At 50.1% G+C, this 20,744-nt stretch overlaps 1 protein-coding gene across 1 annotated transcript in view; it reads left to right on the forward strand.

The window, feature by feature from the left end:
- The first annotated feature begins 10,470 nt into the window (after window positions 1-10,470).
- LOC119975556 overlaps window positions 10,471-20,744 on the forward strand; it is a 156,697-nt gene continuing 146,423 nt past the window's right edge. Inside the window, exon 1 of the mRNA XM_038815342.1 lies at window positions 10,471-11,620. Coding sequence (XP_038671270.1) covers window positions 10,471-11,620 — 1,150 coding nt within the window. The remainder of the gene's footprint in view (window positions 11,621-20,744) is intronic.

Consider the following 20,744-nt stretch of genomic DNA (forward strand, 5'->3'; position numbering starts at 1 on the left):
CCGGCGCCTGTTCGGGGAGGCCGGTACGGGAATTGAACCCTCGCTGCTGGCCTTGTTCTGCATTACAAGCCAGCTTTTTAGCCCACTGTGCTAAACCAACCTCTAACCATCCCCACCACTGACCATCCCACATCATTGTCAATCAGTCACTACTACCCATCACTCACCATTGACCATTCCAGATCACTGACCATCCCACATCACTGGCCATCACACATCACTGACCATCACACATCACTGGCCATCACACATCACTGGCCATCACACATCACTGACCATCACACATCACTGGCCATCACACATCACTGACCATCACACATCACTGACCATCCCACACCACTGACCATCACACATCACTGACCATCCCACACCACTGACCATCACACACCACTGACCATCCCACATCACTGACCATCACACACCACTGACCATCCCAAACCACTGACCATCACTCACCACTGTCCATCGCACACCACTGGCCATCACACATCACTGACCATCGCACACCACTGACCATCCCACACCACTGGCCATCACACATCACTGACCATCCCACACCACTGACCATCCCACACCACTTGCCAACCCATATCACTGATCATTCCACGATCCATTTTTTTTTAATAAACATTTTATTGAGGTATTTTTCGGTTTTACAATGACGACAAAATAAACAATATACATAAGTCTATAAACATAGTGCAAAAAAAAAGCCTGCTACCTCCCTTGCAGGTCTCACCTTTATTAACCCCCTACTCTGAACTAAACTAACCCCCCCTCCCCCCCCCCCCTTCTGCTGACAATTAATTTTCTGCAAAGAAGTCGACGAACGGTTGCCACCTCCGGGTGAACCCTAACATTGACCCTCTCAAGGCGAACCTGATTTTCTCCAGACAAAGAAAGCTAGCCATGTCTGATAGCCAGGTCTCCGACTTTGGGGGCTTTGAGTCCTTCCATACTAACAGCATCCGTCGCCGGGGTACCAGGGAAGCAAAGGCCAGAACGTCTGCCTCTTTCTCCTCCTGGATTCCCGGAGCTTCCGGCACCCCGAAAATCGCCACCTCCGGACTCAGTGCCACCCTTGTTTTTAACACCGTGGATATGATGCCTGCCAGAATCCCCTGAGCTTTGGGCATGTCCAGAACATATGGACATGGTTCGCTGGTTCCCCCCCTGCAACCTTTCACACCTGTCTTCGACACCAAAGAACCTGCTCATCCGGGCCACTGTCATGTGAGCCCGGTGAACAACCTTGAACTGTATCAGGCTGAGCCTGGCACATGTTGCGGACACGTAGATTTCACTCAACGCATCCGCCCAGAGGCCATCCTCGATCTCTTCTAACTCCTCCTCCAAAATGCGCTTCAGCTCCTCAGTCTGCATGTCCTCTGACCCCATGAGCTCCTTCTAGATGTCGGAGACCTTCCCTTCTCCCTCCAGCACTCTGGGAATTACCCTGTCCTGTATCCCCCTTGGTGGTAGGAACGGGAAGGTTGAGACCTGTCTACGTAGGAAGTCCTGCACCTGCAGGGACCTAAATTAGTCTCCCCTCGCCAATCCAAATTTCTCCTCCAGCTACGTCAAGCTAGGAAAGCTCCCTTCTATAAACATATCCCCATCCACCCAATTCCTGCCCTCTGCCATCTCCAAAACCACGCGTCCATCCTCCCCGGGGCAAACCGGTGTTTATTACAGATTGGGGACCAGACAGATGCTCCCTCCGCTCCCACAGCCTTCCTCCATTGCCCCCAGACTCTCAGGGCTGCCACCACCTTGGGGCTGGTAGAATACCGTGCCGGCGGGAACGGCAGAGGCACCGTTATCAGCGCCCACAAATTGGTGTCCTACATGAGGCCGCCTCCATCCGTTCCCATACCGACCCACCACCCACTTCCTGATCATGGCTTAATTCACCGCTCAATAATAGTTCCTGAAGTTTGGCAGCACCAGCCCGCGCTCTCCCCGGCTCTGCTCAATCATCCCCTTGACTCGCGGGGTCTTGTACCATCACTCACCACTGACCATCACACCACTGACCATCCCACACCACTGACCATCCCATACCACTGACCATTTGACACCACTGACCATCCCACACCACTAACCATCACATACCACTGACCATCACTCGCCATTGTCCATCACACATCACTGTCCATCACATACCACTGACCATCCCTCACCACTGACCATCACACACCACTGACCATCCCTCACCACTGACCATCACATACCACTATCCATCACTCACCACTGACCATCAGACACTGCTGACCAACCCTCAGCACTGTCCATAACTCACCACTGTCCATCACTCACCACTGTCCATCACTCACCACTGTCCATCACACACCACTGCCCATCTCACACCACTGTCCATTAGTTACCACTGTCCATCACACACCACTGCCCATCTCACACCACTGTCCATTAGTTACCACTGTCCATCACACACTACTGTCCATCACTCACCACTGTCCATCACACACCACTGACCATCACACATCACTGTCCATTAGTTACCACTGTCCATCACACACCACTGTCCATCACACACCACTGTCCATCACACACCACTGTCCATCACACACCAATGTCCATCACACACCACTGACCATCACACATCACTGTCCATCACTCACCACTGTCCATCACACACCACTGACCATCACACACCACTGACCATCACACACCACTGACCATCACACCCCACTGTCCATCACACACCACTGACCACCTCTCACCACTGTCCATCACACACCACTGACCATTACTCACCACTGACCATCACACACCACTGACCATCACACATCACTATCCATTCCACACCACTTACTAACACTCACCACTGACCATCAGACACCGCTGACCAACCCTCACCACTGTCCATCACTCACCACTGTCCATCACTCACCACTGTCCATCACTCACCACTGACCATCACACACCACTGACCATCACACCCCACTGACCATCAGACACCGCTGACCAACCCTCACCACTGTCCATCACTCACCACTGCCCATCCCACACCACTGTCCATCACACACCACTGACCATCACACACCACTGTCCATCACACACCACTGACCATGCCACACCACTGTCCATCACACACCACTGTCCATCATTCACCACTGACCATCCCACACCACTGCCCATCACACACCACTGTCCATCACACACCACTGACCATCTTATACCATCGTGCATCACACACCACTGACCATCACACACCACTGACCATCTTATACCATCGTGCATCACACACCACTGACCATCCCACACAACTGTCCATCATTCTCCACTGTCCATCACACATCACTGTCCATCCCACACCACTGTCCATCACACACCACTGTCCATCACACACCACTGTCCATCACTTACCACTGTCCATCACACACCACTGTCCATCACTCACCACTGACCATCACACACCACTGTCCATCATTCACCACTGACCATGCCACACCACTGTCCATCTCACACCACTGTCCATTAGTTACCACTGTCCATCATTCACCACTGCCCATCACACACCACTGTCCATCACACACCACTGACCATCTTATACTATCGTGCATCACACACCACTGACCATCCCACACAACTGTCCATCATTCTCCACTGTCCATCACACATCACTGTCCATCCCACACCACTGTCCATCACACACCACTGTCCATCACACACCACTGTCCATCCCACACCACTGTCCATCACACACCACTGTCCATCACACACCACTGACCATCTTATACCATCGTGCATCACACACCACTGACCATCACTCACCACTGTCTATCACATACCACTGTCCATCCCACACCACTGTCCATCACTCACCACTGTCCATCACACACCACTGACCACCACACACTTCTGACCATCCCACACCCTGTCCATCACACACCACTCACCATCACACACCGCTGACCATCACTCTTCACTATTCATCACTCAATACTGACCAGCCCACACCACTGACCATCACCCACCACTGTCCATCCCAAACCACTGAACATCACTCACCACTGTCCATCCCACACCACTGTCCATCACACACCACTGTCCATCACACACCACTGTCCATCCCACACCACTGTCCATCACTCACCACTGTCCATCACACACCACTGACCACCACACACTTCTGACCATCCCACACCCTGTCCATCACACACCACTCACCATCACACACCGCTGACCATCACTCTTCACTATTCATCACTCAATACTGACCAGCCCACACCACTGATCATCACCCACCACTGTCCATCCCAAACCACTGACCATCCCACACCACTGTCCATCACACTCCACTGTCAATCACACACCACTGTCAATCACACACCACTGTCCATCACACACCACTGTCCATCACTCACCACTGTCCATCACTTACCACTGACCATCCCACACCACTGTCCATCACACACCACTGTCCATCACACACCACTGTCCATCACTCACCACTGTCCATCACTCACCACTGTCCATCATTCACCACTGTCCATCACTCACCACTGTCCATCACACCCCACTGTCCATCAGACACTACTGTCCATCACTTACCACTGTCCATCACTCACCACTGTCCATCACACACCAATGTCCATCACACACCACTGTCCATCACACACCACTGACCATCACACACCACTGACCATCACACACCACTGACCATCACACCCCACTGTCCATCACACACCACTGACCACCTCTCACCACTGTCCATCACACACCACTGACCATCACTCACCACTGACCATCACACACCACTGACCATCACACATCACTATCCATCCCACACCACTTACTAACACTCACCACTGACCATCAGACACCGCTGACCAACCCTCACCACTGTCCATCACTCACCACTGTCCATCACTCACCACTGTCCATCACACACCACTGACCATCACACACCACTGTCCATCACACACCACTGACCATGCCACACCACTGTCCATCACACACCACTGTCCATCATTCACCACTGACCATCCCACACCACTGCCCATCACACACCACTGACCATCACACACCACTGTCCATCACACACCACTGACCATCTTATACCATCGTGCATCACACACCACTGACCATCCCACACAACTGTCCATCATTCTCCACTGTCCATCACACACCACTGTCCATCACACACCACTGTCCATCACACACCACTGACCATCACACACCACTGTCCATCACACACCACTGTCCATCACTCACCACTGACCATCACACACCACTGTCCATCATTCACCACTGACCATGCCACACCACTGTCCATCTCACACCACTGTCCATTAGTTACCACTGTCCATCATTCACCACTGCCCATCACACACCACTGTCCATCACACACCACTGACCATCTTATACCATCGTGCATCACACACCACTGACCATCACACACCACTGACCATCTTATACTATCGTGCATCACACACCACTGACCATCCCACACAACTGTCCATCATTCTCCACTGTCCATCACACATCACTGTCCATCCCACACCACTGTCCATCACACACCACTGTCCATCACACACCACTGTCCATCACACACCACTGACCATCTTATACCATCGTGCATCACACACCACTGACCATCACTCACCACTGTCTATCACATACCACTGTCCATCCCACACCACTGTCCATCACTCACCACTGTCCATCACACACCACTGACCACCACACACTTCTGACCATCCCACACCCTGTCCATCACACACCACTCACCATCACACACCGCTGACCATCACTCTTCACTATTCATCACTCAATACTGACCAGCCCACACCACTGACCATCACCCACCACTGTCCATCCCAAACCACTGAACATCACTCACCACTGTCCATCCCACACCACTGTCCATCACACACCACTGTCCATCCCACACCACTGTCCATCACACACCACTGTCCATCCCACACCACTGTCCATCACTCACCACTGTCCATCACACACCACTGTCCATCCCACACCACTGTCCATCACTCACCACTGTCCATCACACACCACTGACCATCCCAAACCACTGACCATCCCACACCACTGTCCATCACACACCACTGTCAATCACACACCACTGTCAATCACACACCACTGTCCATCCCACACCACTGTCCATCACACACCACTGTCCATCACACACCACTGTCCATCACTCACCACTGTCCATCACTCACCACTGTCCATCATTCACCACTGTCCATCACTCACCACTGTCCATCACACCCCACTGTCCATCAGACACTACTGTCCATCACTTACCACTGTCCATCACACACTACTGTCCATCACACACTACTGACCATCACTCACCACTGACCATCACACACCACTGTCCATCACACCCCACTGTCCATCACACACTAATGTCCATCACTTACCACTGACCATCCCACACCACTGTCCATCACTCACCACTGTCCGTCACACACTACTGACCATCACTCACCACTGTCCATCACACACCACTGTCCATCACACACCACTGTCCATCACACACTACTGTCCATCACTCACCACTGTCCATCACACACCTCTGCCCATCCCACACCACTGACCATCACACACCACTGTCCATCCGGCAGCACTGACAATTCCACACCACTAACCATCCGGCAGCACTGATCATTCCAACCACTGACCGTCCAGCTGAACTGGCCATCCCACACCACTAGCCATCCAACACCACTGGCCATCCAACACCACTGGCCATCCCACACCACTGGCCATCCGGCAGCACTGACTATTCCACACCACTGACCATCCAACAGCACTGTCTATTCCACACCACTGACCATCCGACACCACTGGCCATCCCACACCACTGGCCATCCCACACCACTGGCCATCACTCACCACTGTCCATCACACCCCACTGTCCATCACACACTACTGTCCATCACTTACCACTGACCATCCCACACCACTGACCATCCGACACCACTGGCCATCCCACACCACTGGCCATCCCACACCACTGGCCATCACTCACCACTGGCCATCCCACACCACTGTCCATCACACCCCACTGTCCATCACACACTACTGTCCATCACTTACCACTGACCATCCCACACCACTGTCCATCATTCACCACTGTCCATCACACACCACTGTCCATCACACACCACTGTCCATCACACACCACTGTCCATCACTCACCACTGTCCATCACTTACCACTGACCATCCCACACCACTGTCCATCATTCACCACTGTCCATCACACACCACTGACCATCTCACACCACTGTCCATTAGTTACCACTGTCCATCACACACCACTGTCCATCACACACCACTGTCCATCACACACCACTGACCATCCCCCACCACTGTCCATCACACACCACTGTCCATCACACACCACTGACCATCCCTCACCACTGTCCATCCCTCACCACTGTCCATCCCTCACCACTGTCCATCCCTCACCACTGTCCATCACACACCACTGTCCATCACTCACCACTGTCCATCACACACCACTGTCCATCCGGCAGCACTGACCATTCCACACCACCATCCGGCAGCACTGACCATTCCAACCACTGACCGTCCGGCAGAACTGGCCATCCCACACCACTGGCCATCCAACACCACTGGCCATCCGGCAGCACTGACTACTCCACACCACTGACCATCCGGCAGCACTGACTATTCCACACCACTGACCATCCGGCAGCACTGACCGTCCGGCAGAACTGGCCATCCCACACCACTGGCCATCCCACACCACTGGCCATCCCACACCACTGGCCATCCGGTAGCACTGACTATTCCACACCACTGACCATCCGACACCACTGGCCATCCCACACCACTGGCCATCCGGCAGCACTGACTATTCCACACCACTGACCATCCAACAGCACTGTCTATTCCACACCACTGACCATCCGACACCACTGGCCATCCCACACCACTGGCCATCCCACACCACTGGCCATCCCACACCACTGGCCATCACTCACCACTGTCCATCACACCCCACTGTCCATCACACACTACTGTCCATCACTTACCACTGACCATCCCACACCACTGACCATCCGACACCACTGGCCATCCCACACCACTGGCCATCCCACACCACTGGCCATCACTCACCACTGGCCATCCCACACCACTGTCCATCACACCCCACTGTCCATCACACACTACTGTCCATCACTTACCACTGACCATCCCACACCACTGTCCATCATTCACCACTGTCCATCACACACCACTGTCCATCACACACCACTGTCCATCACACACCACTGTCCATCACTCACCACTGTCCATCACTTACCACTGACCATCCCACACCACTGTCCATCATTCACCACTGTCCATCACACACCACTGACCATCTCACACCACTGTCCATTAGTTACCACTGTCCATCACACACCACTGTCCATCACACACCACTGTCCATCACACACCACTGACCATCCCCCACCACTGTCCATCACACACCACTGACCATCCCTCACCACTGTCCATCCCTCACCACTGTCCATCCCTCACCACTGTCCATCACACACCACTGTCCATCACTCACCACTGTCCATCACACACCACTGTCCATCCGGCAGCACTGACCATTCCACACCACCATCCGGCAGCACTGACCATTCCAACCACTGACCGTCCGGCAGAACTGGCCATCCCACACCACTGGCCATCCAACACCACTGGCCATCCCACACCACTGGCCATCCCACACCACTGGCCATCCGGCAGCACTGACTACTCCACACCACTGACCATCCGGCAGCACTGACTATTCCACACCACTGACCATCCGGCAGCACTGACCGTCCGGCAGAACTGGCCGTCCCACACCACTGGCCATCCCACACCACTGGCCATCCCACACCACTGGCCATCCGGTAGCACTGACTATTCCACACCACTGACCATCCGACACCACTGGCCATCCCACACCACTGGCCATCCGGCAGCACTGACTATTCCACACCACTGACCATCCGACACCACTGACCATCCGACACCACTGGCCATCCCACACCACTGGCCATCCCACACCACTGACCATCCGGCCACACTGACTATTCCACACCACTGACCATCCAACACCACTGGCCATCCCACACCACTGACCATCCCACACCACTGACCATCGCACACCACTGACCATCCCACACCACTGGCCATCCCTCACCACTGGCCATCCAACACCACTGGCCATCCGGCAGCACTGACCATTCCATACCACTGACCATCCGGCAGCACTGACCATTCCATACCACTGACCATCCGGGAGCACTGGCCATTCCACACCACTGACCATCTGGCAGCACTGACCATTCCATACCACTGGCCATCCAGCAGCACTGACCATTCCATACCACTGGCCATCCGGCAGCACTAACCATTGCCGACAGTGACAAGTTGCACACCCTGACCATCTCCTTCTGACATGAATCTAACCGTCGCCCCTTCGCCAACAATGGCATCACCACTGAATCTCCCACCATCAGCGTCCTACGGTTTGCCATTGACCAGAAACTGATTGGGGCCAGTCATATAAATACTGTGGCTACAAGAGCAGGTCAGAGTCTGGGAATGTTGCATGAGTCACTCATCCCTCACTTCCCAAAGCCTATCCAGCATCTACAAGCCGCAAGTCAGGAGTGTGATAGATAAGTGTCCAGTTTCCTGGATGGGTGCAGCTCTGAAACACTCAAGAAGGTCCAAGCCATCCAGGAAAAAGCTGCCCCAGTGGACAGATCATCCTTCCACAAGCCTTTACTCCATCCACCACCAACACACAGCAGCAGCATCTACAAGGTGCAATGCAGCAATCCACCAAGGCTCTTTAGGCATCACCTTCCAACGATCTGCAAAGTCAAGGGTAGCAGACACATGGGAACACTGCAACTGGACGTTCCCTTCCAAGCCACTCACCATCCTGACCTGGAAATACATCCACGTCACTTCACTGTTGGTGGGTCAAATTCCTGGACCACCCTCTCTAATAGCACCGTTGTGCGTCTACTCCAAATGGACTGCAGCGGGTTCAAGAAAGCTGCTCACTACCGCCTTCTCAAGAGGCAGTTAGGGATGGGCAACAAAATCTGTGCCTAGCCAGCAGCACACCCGTCCCGTGAATGATGAAAAGGATCACTCCGCCCCACTATTCTTCCGTCACCATTGTCTGTCCCAAGTGCTGACCATCTCTCACTACCTCTCTACGTCATTCACTCTATGTAGCGTCCTTTTCGCTTCTCCAAGTGTCAATGATTTTCTAATTTTCTCAGGGAAAGGAAACAAAATTTGCTGTTGCAAACGAACATGAGGTTGGCCCAGGTCATTTTCTAATGAGTGTTGTTGTTACTTGGCAGATTCCTCTCAATCACTCAATTCAGGAAGAAGATTCATCTTAGCTTTTCTCCAAAATTACGATAAGTCAGCTGCTCTCACCATGCACTTTTTCACTTATAACAGACCAGCAGTTGTGAATGTTTTTATACCTGACCCACCTTACAATCACACCATATCCATTCGAGCAAACAGCACAGCCACCATGACTGTGAATTCCACACACATGTTGTTAGGGAACCAAATTGCAAAAAAGACGATAACCGTTACATCAAACGAAGACATCTCCCTCGTTGGGCTCAACGGAAGATCCAAGACGTACGACACATTTTTAACTTTGCCCTTCACCAGTTTGGGAACAAAGTATTATATCATAACGTATACTGTGGACAGTCTGTACAACGTCAAACAATTCGCCATTGCTAACGGCAATGAAGACGCGTTGATCACCATCACTGTCTCGGGAGCTCTGGTCTTCAATGGGACCCAGTTCACTGAAAAGGAAAGGTTAACCTTTGCAATGGATCCATATGAGGTTGTTCAGTTTCAGAGTGACAAGGACTTGACAGGCACAAAGGTCGAGTCCACAAAGCCGGTGGCTGTCTTCAGTGGAGACCAATGCATATCCGTCCCCCCGAATAATTGTGACCATATCAGTGAAATTCTATATCCGGTCGACAAGTGGTCTGATATGTTTGTCATTTTCCCCTTCATGACGAAAACGAAGAGGGACATCATCACAATTGTGTCTTCAGAGAATGATACCAAGGTGAATATTCACACAGAGGAAGAGAATTGGCAAATGCTGCTTCATGAAGGAGCTCACTTTAACATCACTGTGAATGGTGGAATGATCATAAACTCGACCAAACCAATCATGGTCATTTATCTGTTTACAGGCGGCAGCAACTCAATGGTTTCAACCTTTGACCCATTCCTATTGACTGTGATACCAACTGTCTTTTTCAGCAACTACTTTGTATTTGTGACAATGGATAGTTTATTCAACTACATCCTGGTCATTTCGTCAAGAGAAAATGCTGCCGGGATTATGTTAGACGGGGCATCTTTGAACACGTATCCCTTAGAAGTTTCAATCTTCGGTGACTTCACTGCCAGCAAAATCTTTGTGGGCGAAACTGGAGGGCGTCACGTTATCTCCCATGTCTCGGCTCACTTCGGTATCTACATCTATGGGATTGGACGAGCGGAGTCATATGGATACCCAATGGGCAACAGACCACCCGCCATAAGTAAGTGTTCGGTTAATGGCGAGCTTCCTTTTTGAGGGTGGGCTGACGGTGCAATATTGGGTGAGTAACCTTGTCTCTCAAAGATAGGCTCCAGGAACAGGGGTTCAAATCCCATTGTGGGAGTTGGTGGAATTGGAATTGCTTTGAAAGAATGGGCAGAGGTGGCGGCAGAGGGAGGGGGGGGGGGGGGGTGCGTAGCAGAGTGAGGGAAAGAAAGCACAAGCTGAATATTAGGAAGCGATGAGGCGTTAGAATGGTATCAGTAATCAAACTACTGCCTACAGGTTGGCCTAAACCCTAAGTCACGCTTGCAGATGAGGGCAAACAAGAAAACCGGCCAAAGCCTTCATGTAGCACCCCACCCCCATCTGCCCAACTCTGTCACACAATCAGACCAGCTCCCATCATGCCTCGCTGTGGAACATAGCACGTGGCTGACCAGACCTCACTGCTGATCAGTCGCACTGTGGGCCACATCACACAGCTGACCATACAGGATGGTGGGGGGGGGGGGGGGGGGGGATTTGAGAAGGATAGGAGGCTAGGGAAAGGTGGAGATGTGGTTTGTTTAATGATGAAGGAATTGCTTCAACAGAGAGGGATGACTTAAATTCAGGAAATTGCAGGAGCAATTTGTGAAGGGATAGTATTATGCTTCCTGACCGGCCCCCAACAGTGGCTAGGATGTTGGACGGAAAACCCCAATATTTTATTTTATTCTATTAAGACTTTGCAGGAAGATCGATTCGACCCAGGAGTGATTGCATGAAGAAATAGGCCTAAATTATTTTAAAACCATACTTTATTATAGCTACAATGTTGCGTGAAACAACAACAAAAGACACGTATAGCTCTCAATCCAGTTTAAAAAAGCAAGGCCTAAAATGATATTTGCATTACAAAGCAAATCCTGACTCATGTGAGAACCCCTTCAGACTTTAGCTCGATGTATTCAAATGGCTGCTTCAACCTTGGCTCGAATCAAGACTGCCCCGTGTTTTAAATATTATCACTTTTAAAACTATCTCACTGGGAACGAAAACGGCCTCTCTGGTCACACAATAAAAACAAGGGTTCCCAGACCGGGGCCGGGATTCTCCCCTACCCGGCAAGGCGGGGGGGTCCCGGCGTGTTGGAGTGGCGTGAACCACTCTGGCGTCAGGCTGCCACAAAGGTGCGGACGTCTTTGCACCTTTAGGGGCCAAGCCCTCACACTGAGGGGCTAGGCCCGCGCCGGAGGGGTTCCCGCTCCGCCGGCTGGCATGAACGGCCTTTGGTGCCACGCCAGCCGGGGCCAAAAGGACTTCGCCGGCCAGCGTAAGTCAGCGCATGCGCTGGAGCGTCAGCGGCTGCTGATGTCATCCCGGTGCATGCGGAGGGGAGGGGGTCTCTTCTGCCTCCGCCATGGTGAAGACCATGGCAAAGGCGGAAGAAAAAGAGTGCCCCCACGGCACATGCCCGCCCGCCGTTTGGTGGGCCACGATTGCGGGCCAGGCCACCGTGGGGACACCCCCCGGGGTCAGATCGCCCCACGCCCCCCCAGGACCCCGGCGCCCGCCCACGCCGCCAATCCCGCCGGTCAGGTAGGCATTTTGATTCCCGCCGGCGGGAGAGGCTTGTCAGCAGCGGGACTTCGCCACCTCCAAATCTCGGGTGGCGGAGAATTCGGGACACGGCGGGGGCTGGATTGACACCTGCCCCGGGCGATTCTCCGACTTGGCGGGGGGTCGGAGAATCCAGCCCCTGAGATCAGACTTCACTTTCGAAAGTCTTTCTCCCAAAAACTCTGGGGCCATTGACTGCCCAGCGACTCGGTAATTGCGAATGGCGATTGGGCAAAGAATCGTGTGTGAGGCGAAAATCTTGGCTGCCGCCGGGCGCCGGACAGATTACCATCTTGACAGAGGCGGCAATGTATTGTACTCCGCACGTACAGTAAATGCACATCATTAACAGGCCTGACCAGGTATTCTCCAAGGCTCCTCCGCCGGGAAGAATTACTGACGACGAGTTTCGCTTGTAGTGTTAAAAATCGGGAAACAGCCATCGTGACTGCTGAGAGAGAGAGAGGGCAGAAAATGTATCCAACATCGCTGTAGTGTGCTGACAGCTGTGCCACTGGGCGGGGGCTTCCATGAGGGTCTGGGGAGTAGTGGGGGGCAGCCACGAGGTGGGCCATGGAGTCCCACGCCACTGACTGCTCACTGTGAACTTAGTGCAATGGTTCATACGGGTTGGTCCCAGGTCACCGTCCCAGGTACCCTCTGGCTCCAGCAGACCCGTCAAAGGGTTGGCGTGCTCCAGCACCACCAGTGCCATCTTGTCGGCTGGGATACGTGTGTGTGTGTGGAGTGGGGTGCTAATATGCAGCTGCAGCTTGTCAGCCTCCGAAGCGCCAATCCCGGCCCCAGTGAATCCGACACTGTTTTTCATTGGAATTTATCGTCTTCCATGTGGCGCTAGCGCTAGCCCATTAACGGTTGATGAATTGGTCCGGGATCTGTGGCAACTTGTTGTCATGGAAGTGCACTGATTCTGTCCTGGTGTCAACATTTAGGGCTGGATTCTCCATTTCAGCGGCTAAATGCCGGAGCCAGCGGAGCACGTGTGGTCTTTAACTACCAAAAAAATCCATGCTGACCCCTCACTGATTCCGGGAACAGTGATGGGCTAGCACAGGAGCCAGGTGAAATGCCCGTCTCCCGTGCCGAAAATGCCCGTCGAATGACCGGGTCCCGCGCATGTGCACGGTCGCACTGTGCAACATGGCACAGGCCGTACGCGGACCCGACCCACCATCTGCAACCCCACAGTCCACCCCCTGGCCACCCCCACAAGTCCCCTCAGCTCTTGCGGAAGCCCCTTCCGGCCAGCGGGACAGATGCCGGCCGAATGTGGCGGCACTGCAAACATTCCGCAGCCACCACGGCAGGTTCCCTCATGGCTGAGACCGCACATGTCCCTCGCCATCGGGAACGGAGCATCGGGGGCGGAGCATCACGGGAGGGCCGGCCGATGACACACCAACACCGTTGAAATGGCGTGCGGTGCGTGACACGATGATATCATTTCCGAAGGGCTGAGTACGGCTGACCGACATCAAGCCGGCGCCGGCCCCGATTTCGGCATCGATGCCCATTCTCTGCACAATTGCTGAACATGTTTTTGGCGTCGGGCAATGGAGAATCCCACCCTAAAGTCTCTGAAATAGAGAATCCCGCCGTCTGTCTAACAGCTTTCTTCAAACTGCCTCTCTCCACAACTTCTCAAGAATGGCTCCCTCGCTCTCTCCGAGCTTCACCGCACCACGGACCTCATCACCTCAAGTTAAAAAAAGTATCTCTGCAGGAGTTTAATCCTTAAATTTCCCATTATATTTATAACCCAATTTCCAAAATTCTTCCAATCGACACAATGGGTAATGACAAAGGCCAGAAGTTAGTTGTTGGGTGCTTGCAACAACCCACAGAATGATAGAAAAAGTTTTGAATGTCCCTCCCTCGCCTACCTGCCACCTCATGCTGATCTATTCAACCTACCGAATGCATGACTCCCATCAAGTAGGCCGGTCTAGAAAAGTCCTCCCACACAGGAGGTCAACAGCAATTCCACCTGGCTAAATGATTGAGAACCATTGAATATGACAAACAAATACCTGGTCTCAAATCCACCCAAAAGCTGCCCAGTTTCAATCTTGTGAGGAAAGAGTGGTCCACCCTTAACAGGTTCAGGACCGGTCATAGGCCTCTGCTTGGCCAATCTCCAGAGATGGGACATTAGTGCAAGGCCCTTTGTGCCCGAGGGAGAGAGTAAACTATAGATCATATCATCGAAGAATGTCCAATCCACAGACAACTCAGGAGTGGAAGAAAATGCTTGAATTAGAGACTTTGCATTCGCTAAATAAAGCCCCCCCCCCCCCCCCCCCCCCCCCCCCAGCCCCACCAACAATACCTGCACGGTAGGATGGGATATAAACCCCAATATTTAATTTATTTTGGATAAAAGTAAATTACTGCGGATTCTGGAATCTGAAACCAAAGAGAAAATGCTGGAAAATCGCAGCAAGTCTGGCAGCATCTGGAGGGAGAGAAAGGAGCTAACATTTCGAGTTCAGATGACCCTTTGATGATGCTTTGACAAAGGGTCATCTGGACTCGAAACGTTAGCTCTTTTGTCAGACTGTGAGGAAAGGATGTTTCGCTCACAAGTAGGGCTATGGCTTATTAAAATAAACATTATCATTAACACAGGATTAAAACAACTTGAGCATCATACAAGAAATAGCTTACAATTGCTGGTTAAACCATGCTTAACAATTTAATGAAACACGTTAACTTCTAACTGCTTTTAAAAAAATCTCCAACCACAAAAAACCCACCTTAGGTCAAAATGCACTTTTAAGTACAGTTGGCAAACCCAGGAATACTTGCCCGTATAGAGATTTCATGGAAAAACTACTTTGAGACAGAGAGAGATCCTTCAGGAAACAGCCTTCAGATTCTTGCCTGTGTCAAACTAACTGAAACTAACTGTTGACCATATCACACTTCTGACCATATCAGTCTACTGACTATGTTGCACTGCTAACCATTTCACACTGCTAACCATATCTCATTGCCGACCATATCACACTGTTGACTGTATCTCACTGCTGACCATATCACATTGTTGACCATACCAGACTGCTGATCATTTCACACTGCTAACCATATCTCACTGCTGACCATATCACTCTGCTGACCACAATACACTGCTGACCATTTCACACTGCTAACCATATCTCACTGCTGACCATATCACTCTGCTGACCACAATACACTGCTGACCATTTCACACTGCTAACCATATCTCACTGCTGACCATATCACACTGCTGATCATAAAATACTGCTGACATACCACACTGTTGACCATATCATCTTTCTGACCATATCATACTGCTGACCATATAACACTGCTGATCATATCACACTAACACAGTTCTCACTATGTCTCACTGCTGACCATAATTACACTGTTGACCATATCTCACTGTTGACCATATCTCACTGTTGACCATATCTCACTGTTGACCATATCTCACTGCTGACCATAACATACTACTGACCATGTGACACATGTTGACTATATCACTGTGTTGGCCACTATACAATGCTGACCATGTCTCACTGCTGACCATATCACACTGTTGAACATATCACACTGTTGACCATATCTCAATTCTCACCATATATCACTGCTGACTGTATCTCACTGCTGACCATATTTCAGTGATGCCCATATCATACTATTGACCATTTGCTCTTTCCAAGAGCCGGTGCAGACTCGATGGGCCGAATGGCCTCCTTCTGTACTGTAAATTCTATGATATCACACTGCTGACTATATCCCACTTCTGACCAAATGTCAGTGCTGACCGTATTAAATTGCTGGCCATATCACACTGCTGACCATACCTCACTGCTGACCCTATCACACTGCTGACCATACCTCACTGCTGACCCTATCACACTGTTGATCATATTGCACTGCTGACCATATCACACGACAAACATACAAAACTGTTGATCGTATAATCCTGCTGACCATATCATACTGCTCAGCATATCATTCTGCTAACCATATCACACTGCTAATCATATCTCACTGTTGACCATGTCACACTGCTGACCATATTTCATGGTTGACCACATCATAGTGCTGACCGTATCACCCTGCTGACAATACCACACTACAGTACAGATTCCAGTACTTCTCACACCTCACTGCTGACCCTATCTCACTGCAGACCATATCGCACTGTTTTTAAAAAAATCTTTCATTTGTATTTTCAAGAATTATAAACAATGATGCACATTGCTGGTCGGGTTCATTCACTGTACAATACAGAAAATATTTTCTTTTCCTTCCCTTGAGTTTTCATATATATGTCTGCCACCATCGGGCTCGGCATGCGGTCCCTCCCGCCCCGCCCCTTCTGGACCGCCCCTCCCTGCCCCCCCTCCCGCCCAACCTCCCTTGTATCCCCAGTGGTGGGTTTGTGGGAAGGGGGGGGGGGGGGGGGGGGGTGTTTCCCCACCTTCCTCTCTCTCCCCTTTCTTTTATTCCCGCTTCGGCTTCAGCTGTGTTTCTCCTGTGGCTGGGGGGAGGGGGGGATGTTGCTGACCATATAACACTGCTGACCAGATCACACTGCTGACCACATCACACTGCTGACCATATTACACTGCTGACCGTATTACACTGCTGACCGTATCGCACTGCTGACCATATCACACTGCTGATCATATCACATTGCTGACCATATCACACTGCTGACCATATCACACTGCTGACCATATCACACTGCTGACCATATCACATTGCTGATCATATCACATTGCTGACCATATCACACTGCTGACCATATCACACTGCTGACCATATCATACTGCTGACCATATCACACTGCTGACCATATTACACTGCTGACCATATCACACTGCTGACCATATCACATTGCTGACCATATCATACTGCTGATCCTATCACATTGCTGACCATATCACACTGCTGACCATATCACACTGCTGATCCTATCACATTGCTGACCATATCACACTGCTGACCATATCACACTGCTGATCATATCACACTTCTGACCATATCACACTTCTGACCATATCACACTGCTGATCATATCACACTGCTGACCATATCACACTGCTGACCATATCACACTGCTGACCATATCACACTGCTGATCATATCACACTGCTGACCATATCACACTGCTGACCATATCACACTGCTGACCATATCAGACTGCTACCATATCACACTGCTGATCATATCACACTGCTGACCATAAAACACTGCTGACCATATCACACTGCTGACCATATCACACTTCTGACCATATCACAATTCTGACCATATCACACTGCTGACCATATCACATTGCTGACCAGATCTCACTGCTGACCATATCTCACTGCTGACCATATCTCACTGCTGACCAGATCTCACTGCTGACCATATCTCACTGCTGACCATATCTCACTGCTGATCATATTAAACTACTGAGCATATCTCACTGCTGACCATATCACATCACTGGTCATTACAAACTGAATGTAGAAATTGTTAACTATTATATTTCAAAATGTGACAGTAATACTATGAATGTACTCTTGTTTAAAATACATGCAGACAGTATGTCTCCTAAAGCTGTAATTAAAGAGTGCCAAAAGGTGAGGTCAGGATTGATTCCAATCACATTACTGATAACAGATACAGGTCTGATGGAATATTGTTATGATTGCTGGAAATACGGTGGAGTGTAGGTCATCTATGAGGGGTTGTTATTTCTAGCTAAGCAGGTCATCTGACATGTTAATTGAATACAGATAATGTGATTAGTGGGGGGAGGAAGCTCTGCCTGTAGTTTTGCAGTTTTCCATAGGATTTGAGTCGACAAGATGAAAAATTTTAAGTTGAACAGCAATTTCACCAAATGCTGCTTGGTTGAGAAGAAGTGTATTGGTTCTGCTCCTGAAAGAGCCATTCTCGCGAAGTGCTCAGCAAGTAAACCTGCTTTGTTAACTTTATTTAGAAGTGGCTTTTGAGCTGTATAGGGTTGCTCAATTGGAGTTAGTAGAATATATAGATCCTAATTTTTAGATTTTCCTTGTGTTTAACTGATAATTGTAAAGCTATTTATTTGATGTTAATATTGTTTATGCCGTGTTTATATTAAAATTTGTTTTAATATAGCAGATACCTATTGGTCATCATGCCTGGGGTAATGTATCCCTTCCTCACAGGTTCGCAAATTTAAAGAAACTGTTTGGGTTTCTTGTCCAGTATCCTAACAGTATCCGGTTTGGTCCGGTATCCTTTTAAAATATTTAAAAAAAATAAATTTAGAGTACCCAATTCATTTTTCCAATTAAGGGGCAATTTAGCATGGCCAATCCACCTAACCTGCACATCTTTGGGTTGTGGGGGCAAATCCCACAGAGACACGGGGAGAATGTGCAAACTCCACATAGACAGTGACCCAGAGCCAGGATCGAACCTGGGACCTCGGCGCCGTGAGGCAGCAAGGTTAACCCATTGTGCCACCGTGCTGCCTGGTCTGGTATCTGAACAAAATTGGGAGTGGTCAAAAGCTGCGTGGTACTTTTGGCTCCGAGAAAGTTGGTAAATAAGGCGCGTGAAGTGTTTGCATCATTATCAGAGGAGGTTTGGGATTATTATGAGGTGAGAGAAGCTATTTTAAGTGAACCAGTGCCAGGAGCCGACAGGAAGATGTTTATAGCCTAAGCAAACAAGGTCAGACATATATAGAATTAGAAAGAATTATTCAAAATAATTTCATAGTTGGATAAGAGCATTAAAAATAGGCTGAATTAATGAAGATCTTAAGATGAAGTAGAAATTTCATTGTATTGTATTTTAAGTATTTGGTGGAGTAAGGGTTGAAAGAGTGGATCAGAGTGTGTTTGACTGCTGCAGTCACCTTTTTAAAATAATCTTGGCTAAAAAGACAACCAGAGGTGTAGCTAAACACGATGAAATGTTTGGGCTACTGTAATTTTGTTTTGATTAAGGGGATGCCCTGGAGAGTTACTTCATTTTCAGCTTGGCGATGTGCTGTCATTGCTGGGTGGAGCTAAGACATCAGTTTTCTTTTGATGAAGCATTTTTCAGTTACAGTTCTGATTCTGGCTGAAGCTGAAACCAAGTAAGGCAATTTGTTCTCACTGTAGAGGTAGTTAAAAAAAGATTATCTCCATTTAAAGGCAGTGCAGACTTGTCTGAGGACAAGGGGAAGCTGAACCAAACCAGTAGAAACAACTTTTGAAGACATCCAGCCAGAGTCTGTAGGGGTTTGGATCGGAGTCAACTCTGTTGCGTAAAACAATGTCAGCAGATCTCTTTCTTAAAGAATAAATCTGTATAGGAAGTATTCTTCTGTGCTATTGGTATTTGAGGTTGATTGAGAGCCGAGATGGTCTATTTTTTTGTTGTTTAAGTGGGAATAAGAATACAATTAAGGGTATTCATTGTGTTGAGTAGTATTGTCTATGGGGTAATTGAAAGTTATTCTTGGGTTTGATATTAAAGATTTAAATACT

Source organism: Scyliorhinus canicula, chromosome 13 (assembly GCF_902713615.1).
Source record: "Scyliorhinus canicula chromosome 13, sScyCan1.1, whole genome shotgun sequence".
Taxonomy (NCBI): Eukaryota; Metazoa; Chordata; class Chondrichthyes; order Carcharhiniformes; family Scyliorhinidae; genus Scyliorhinus; species Scyliorhinus canicula.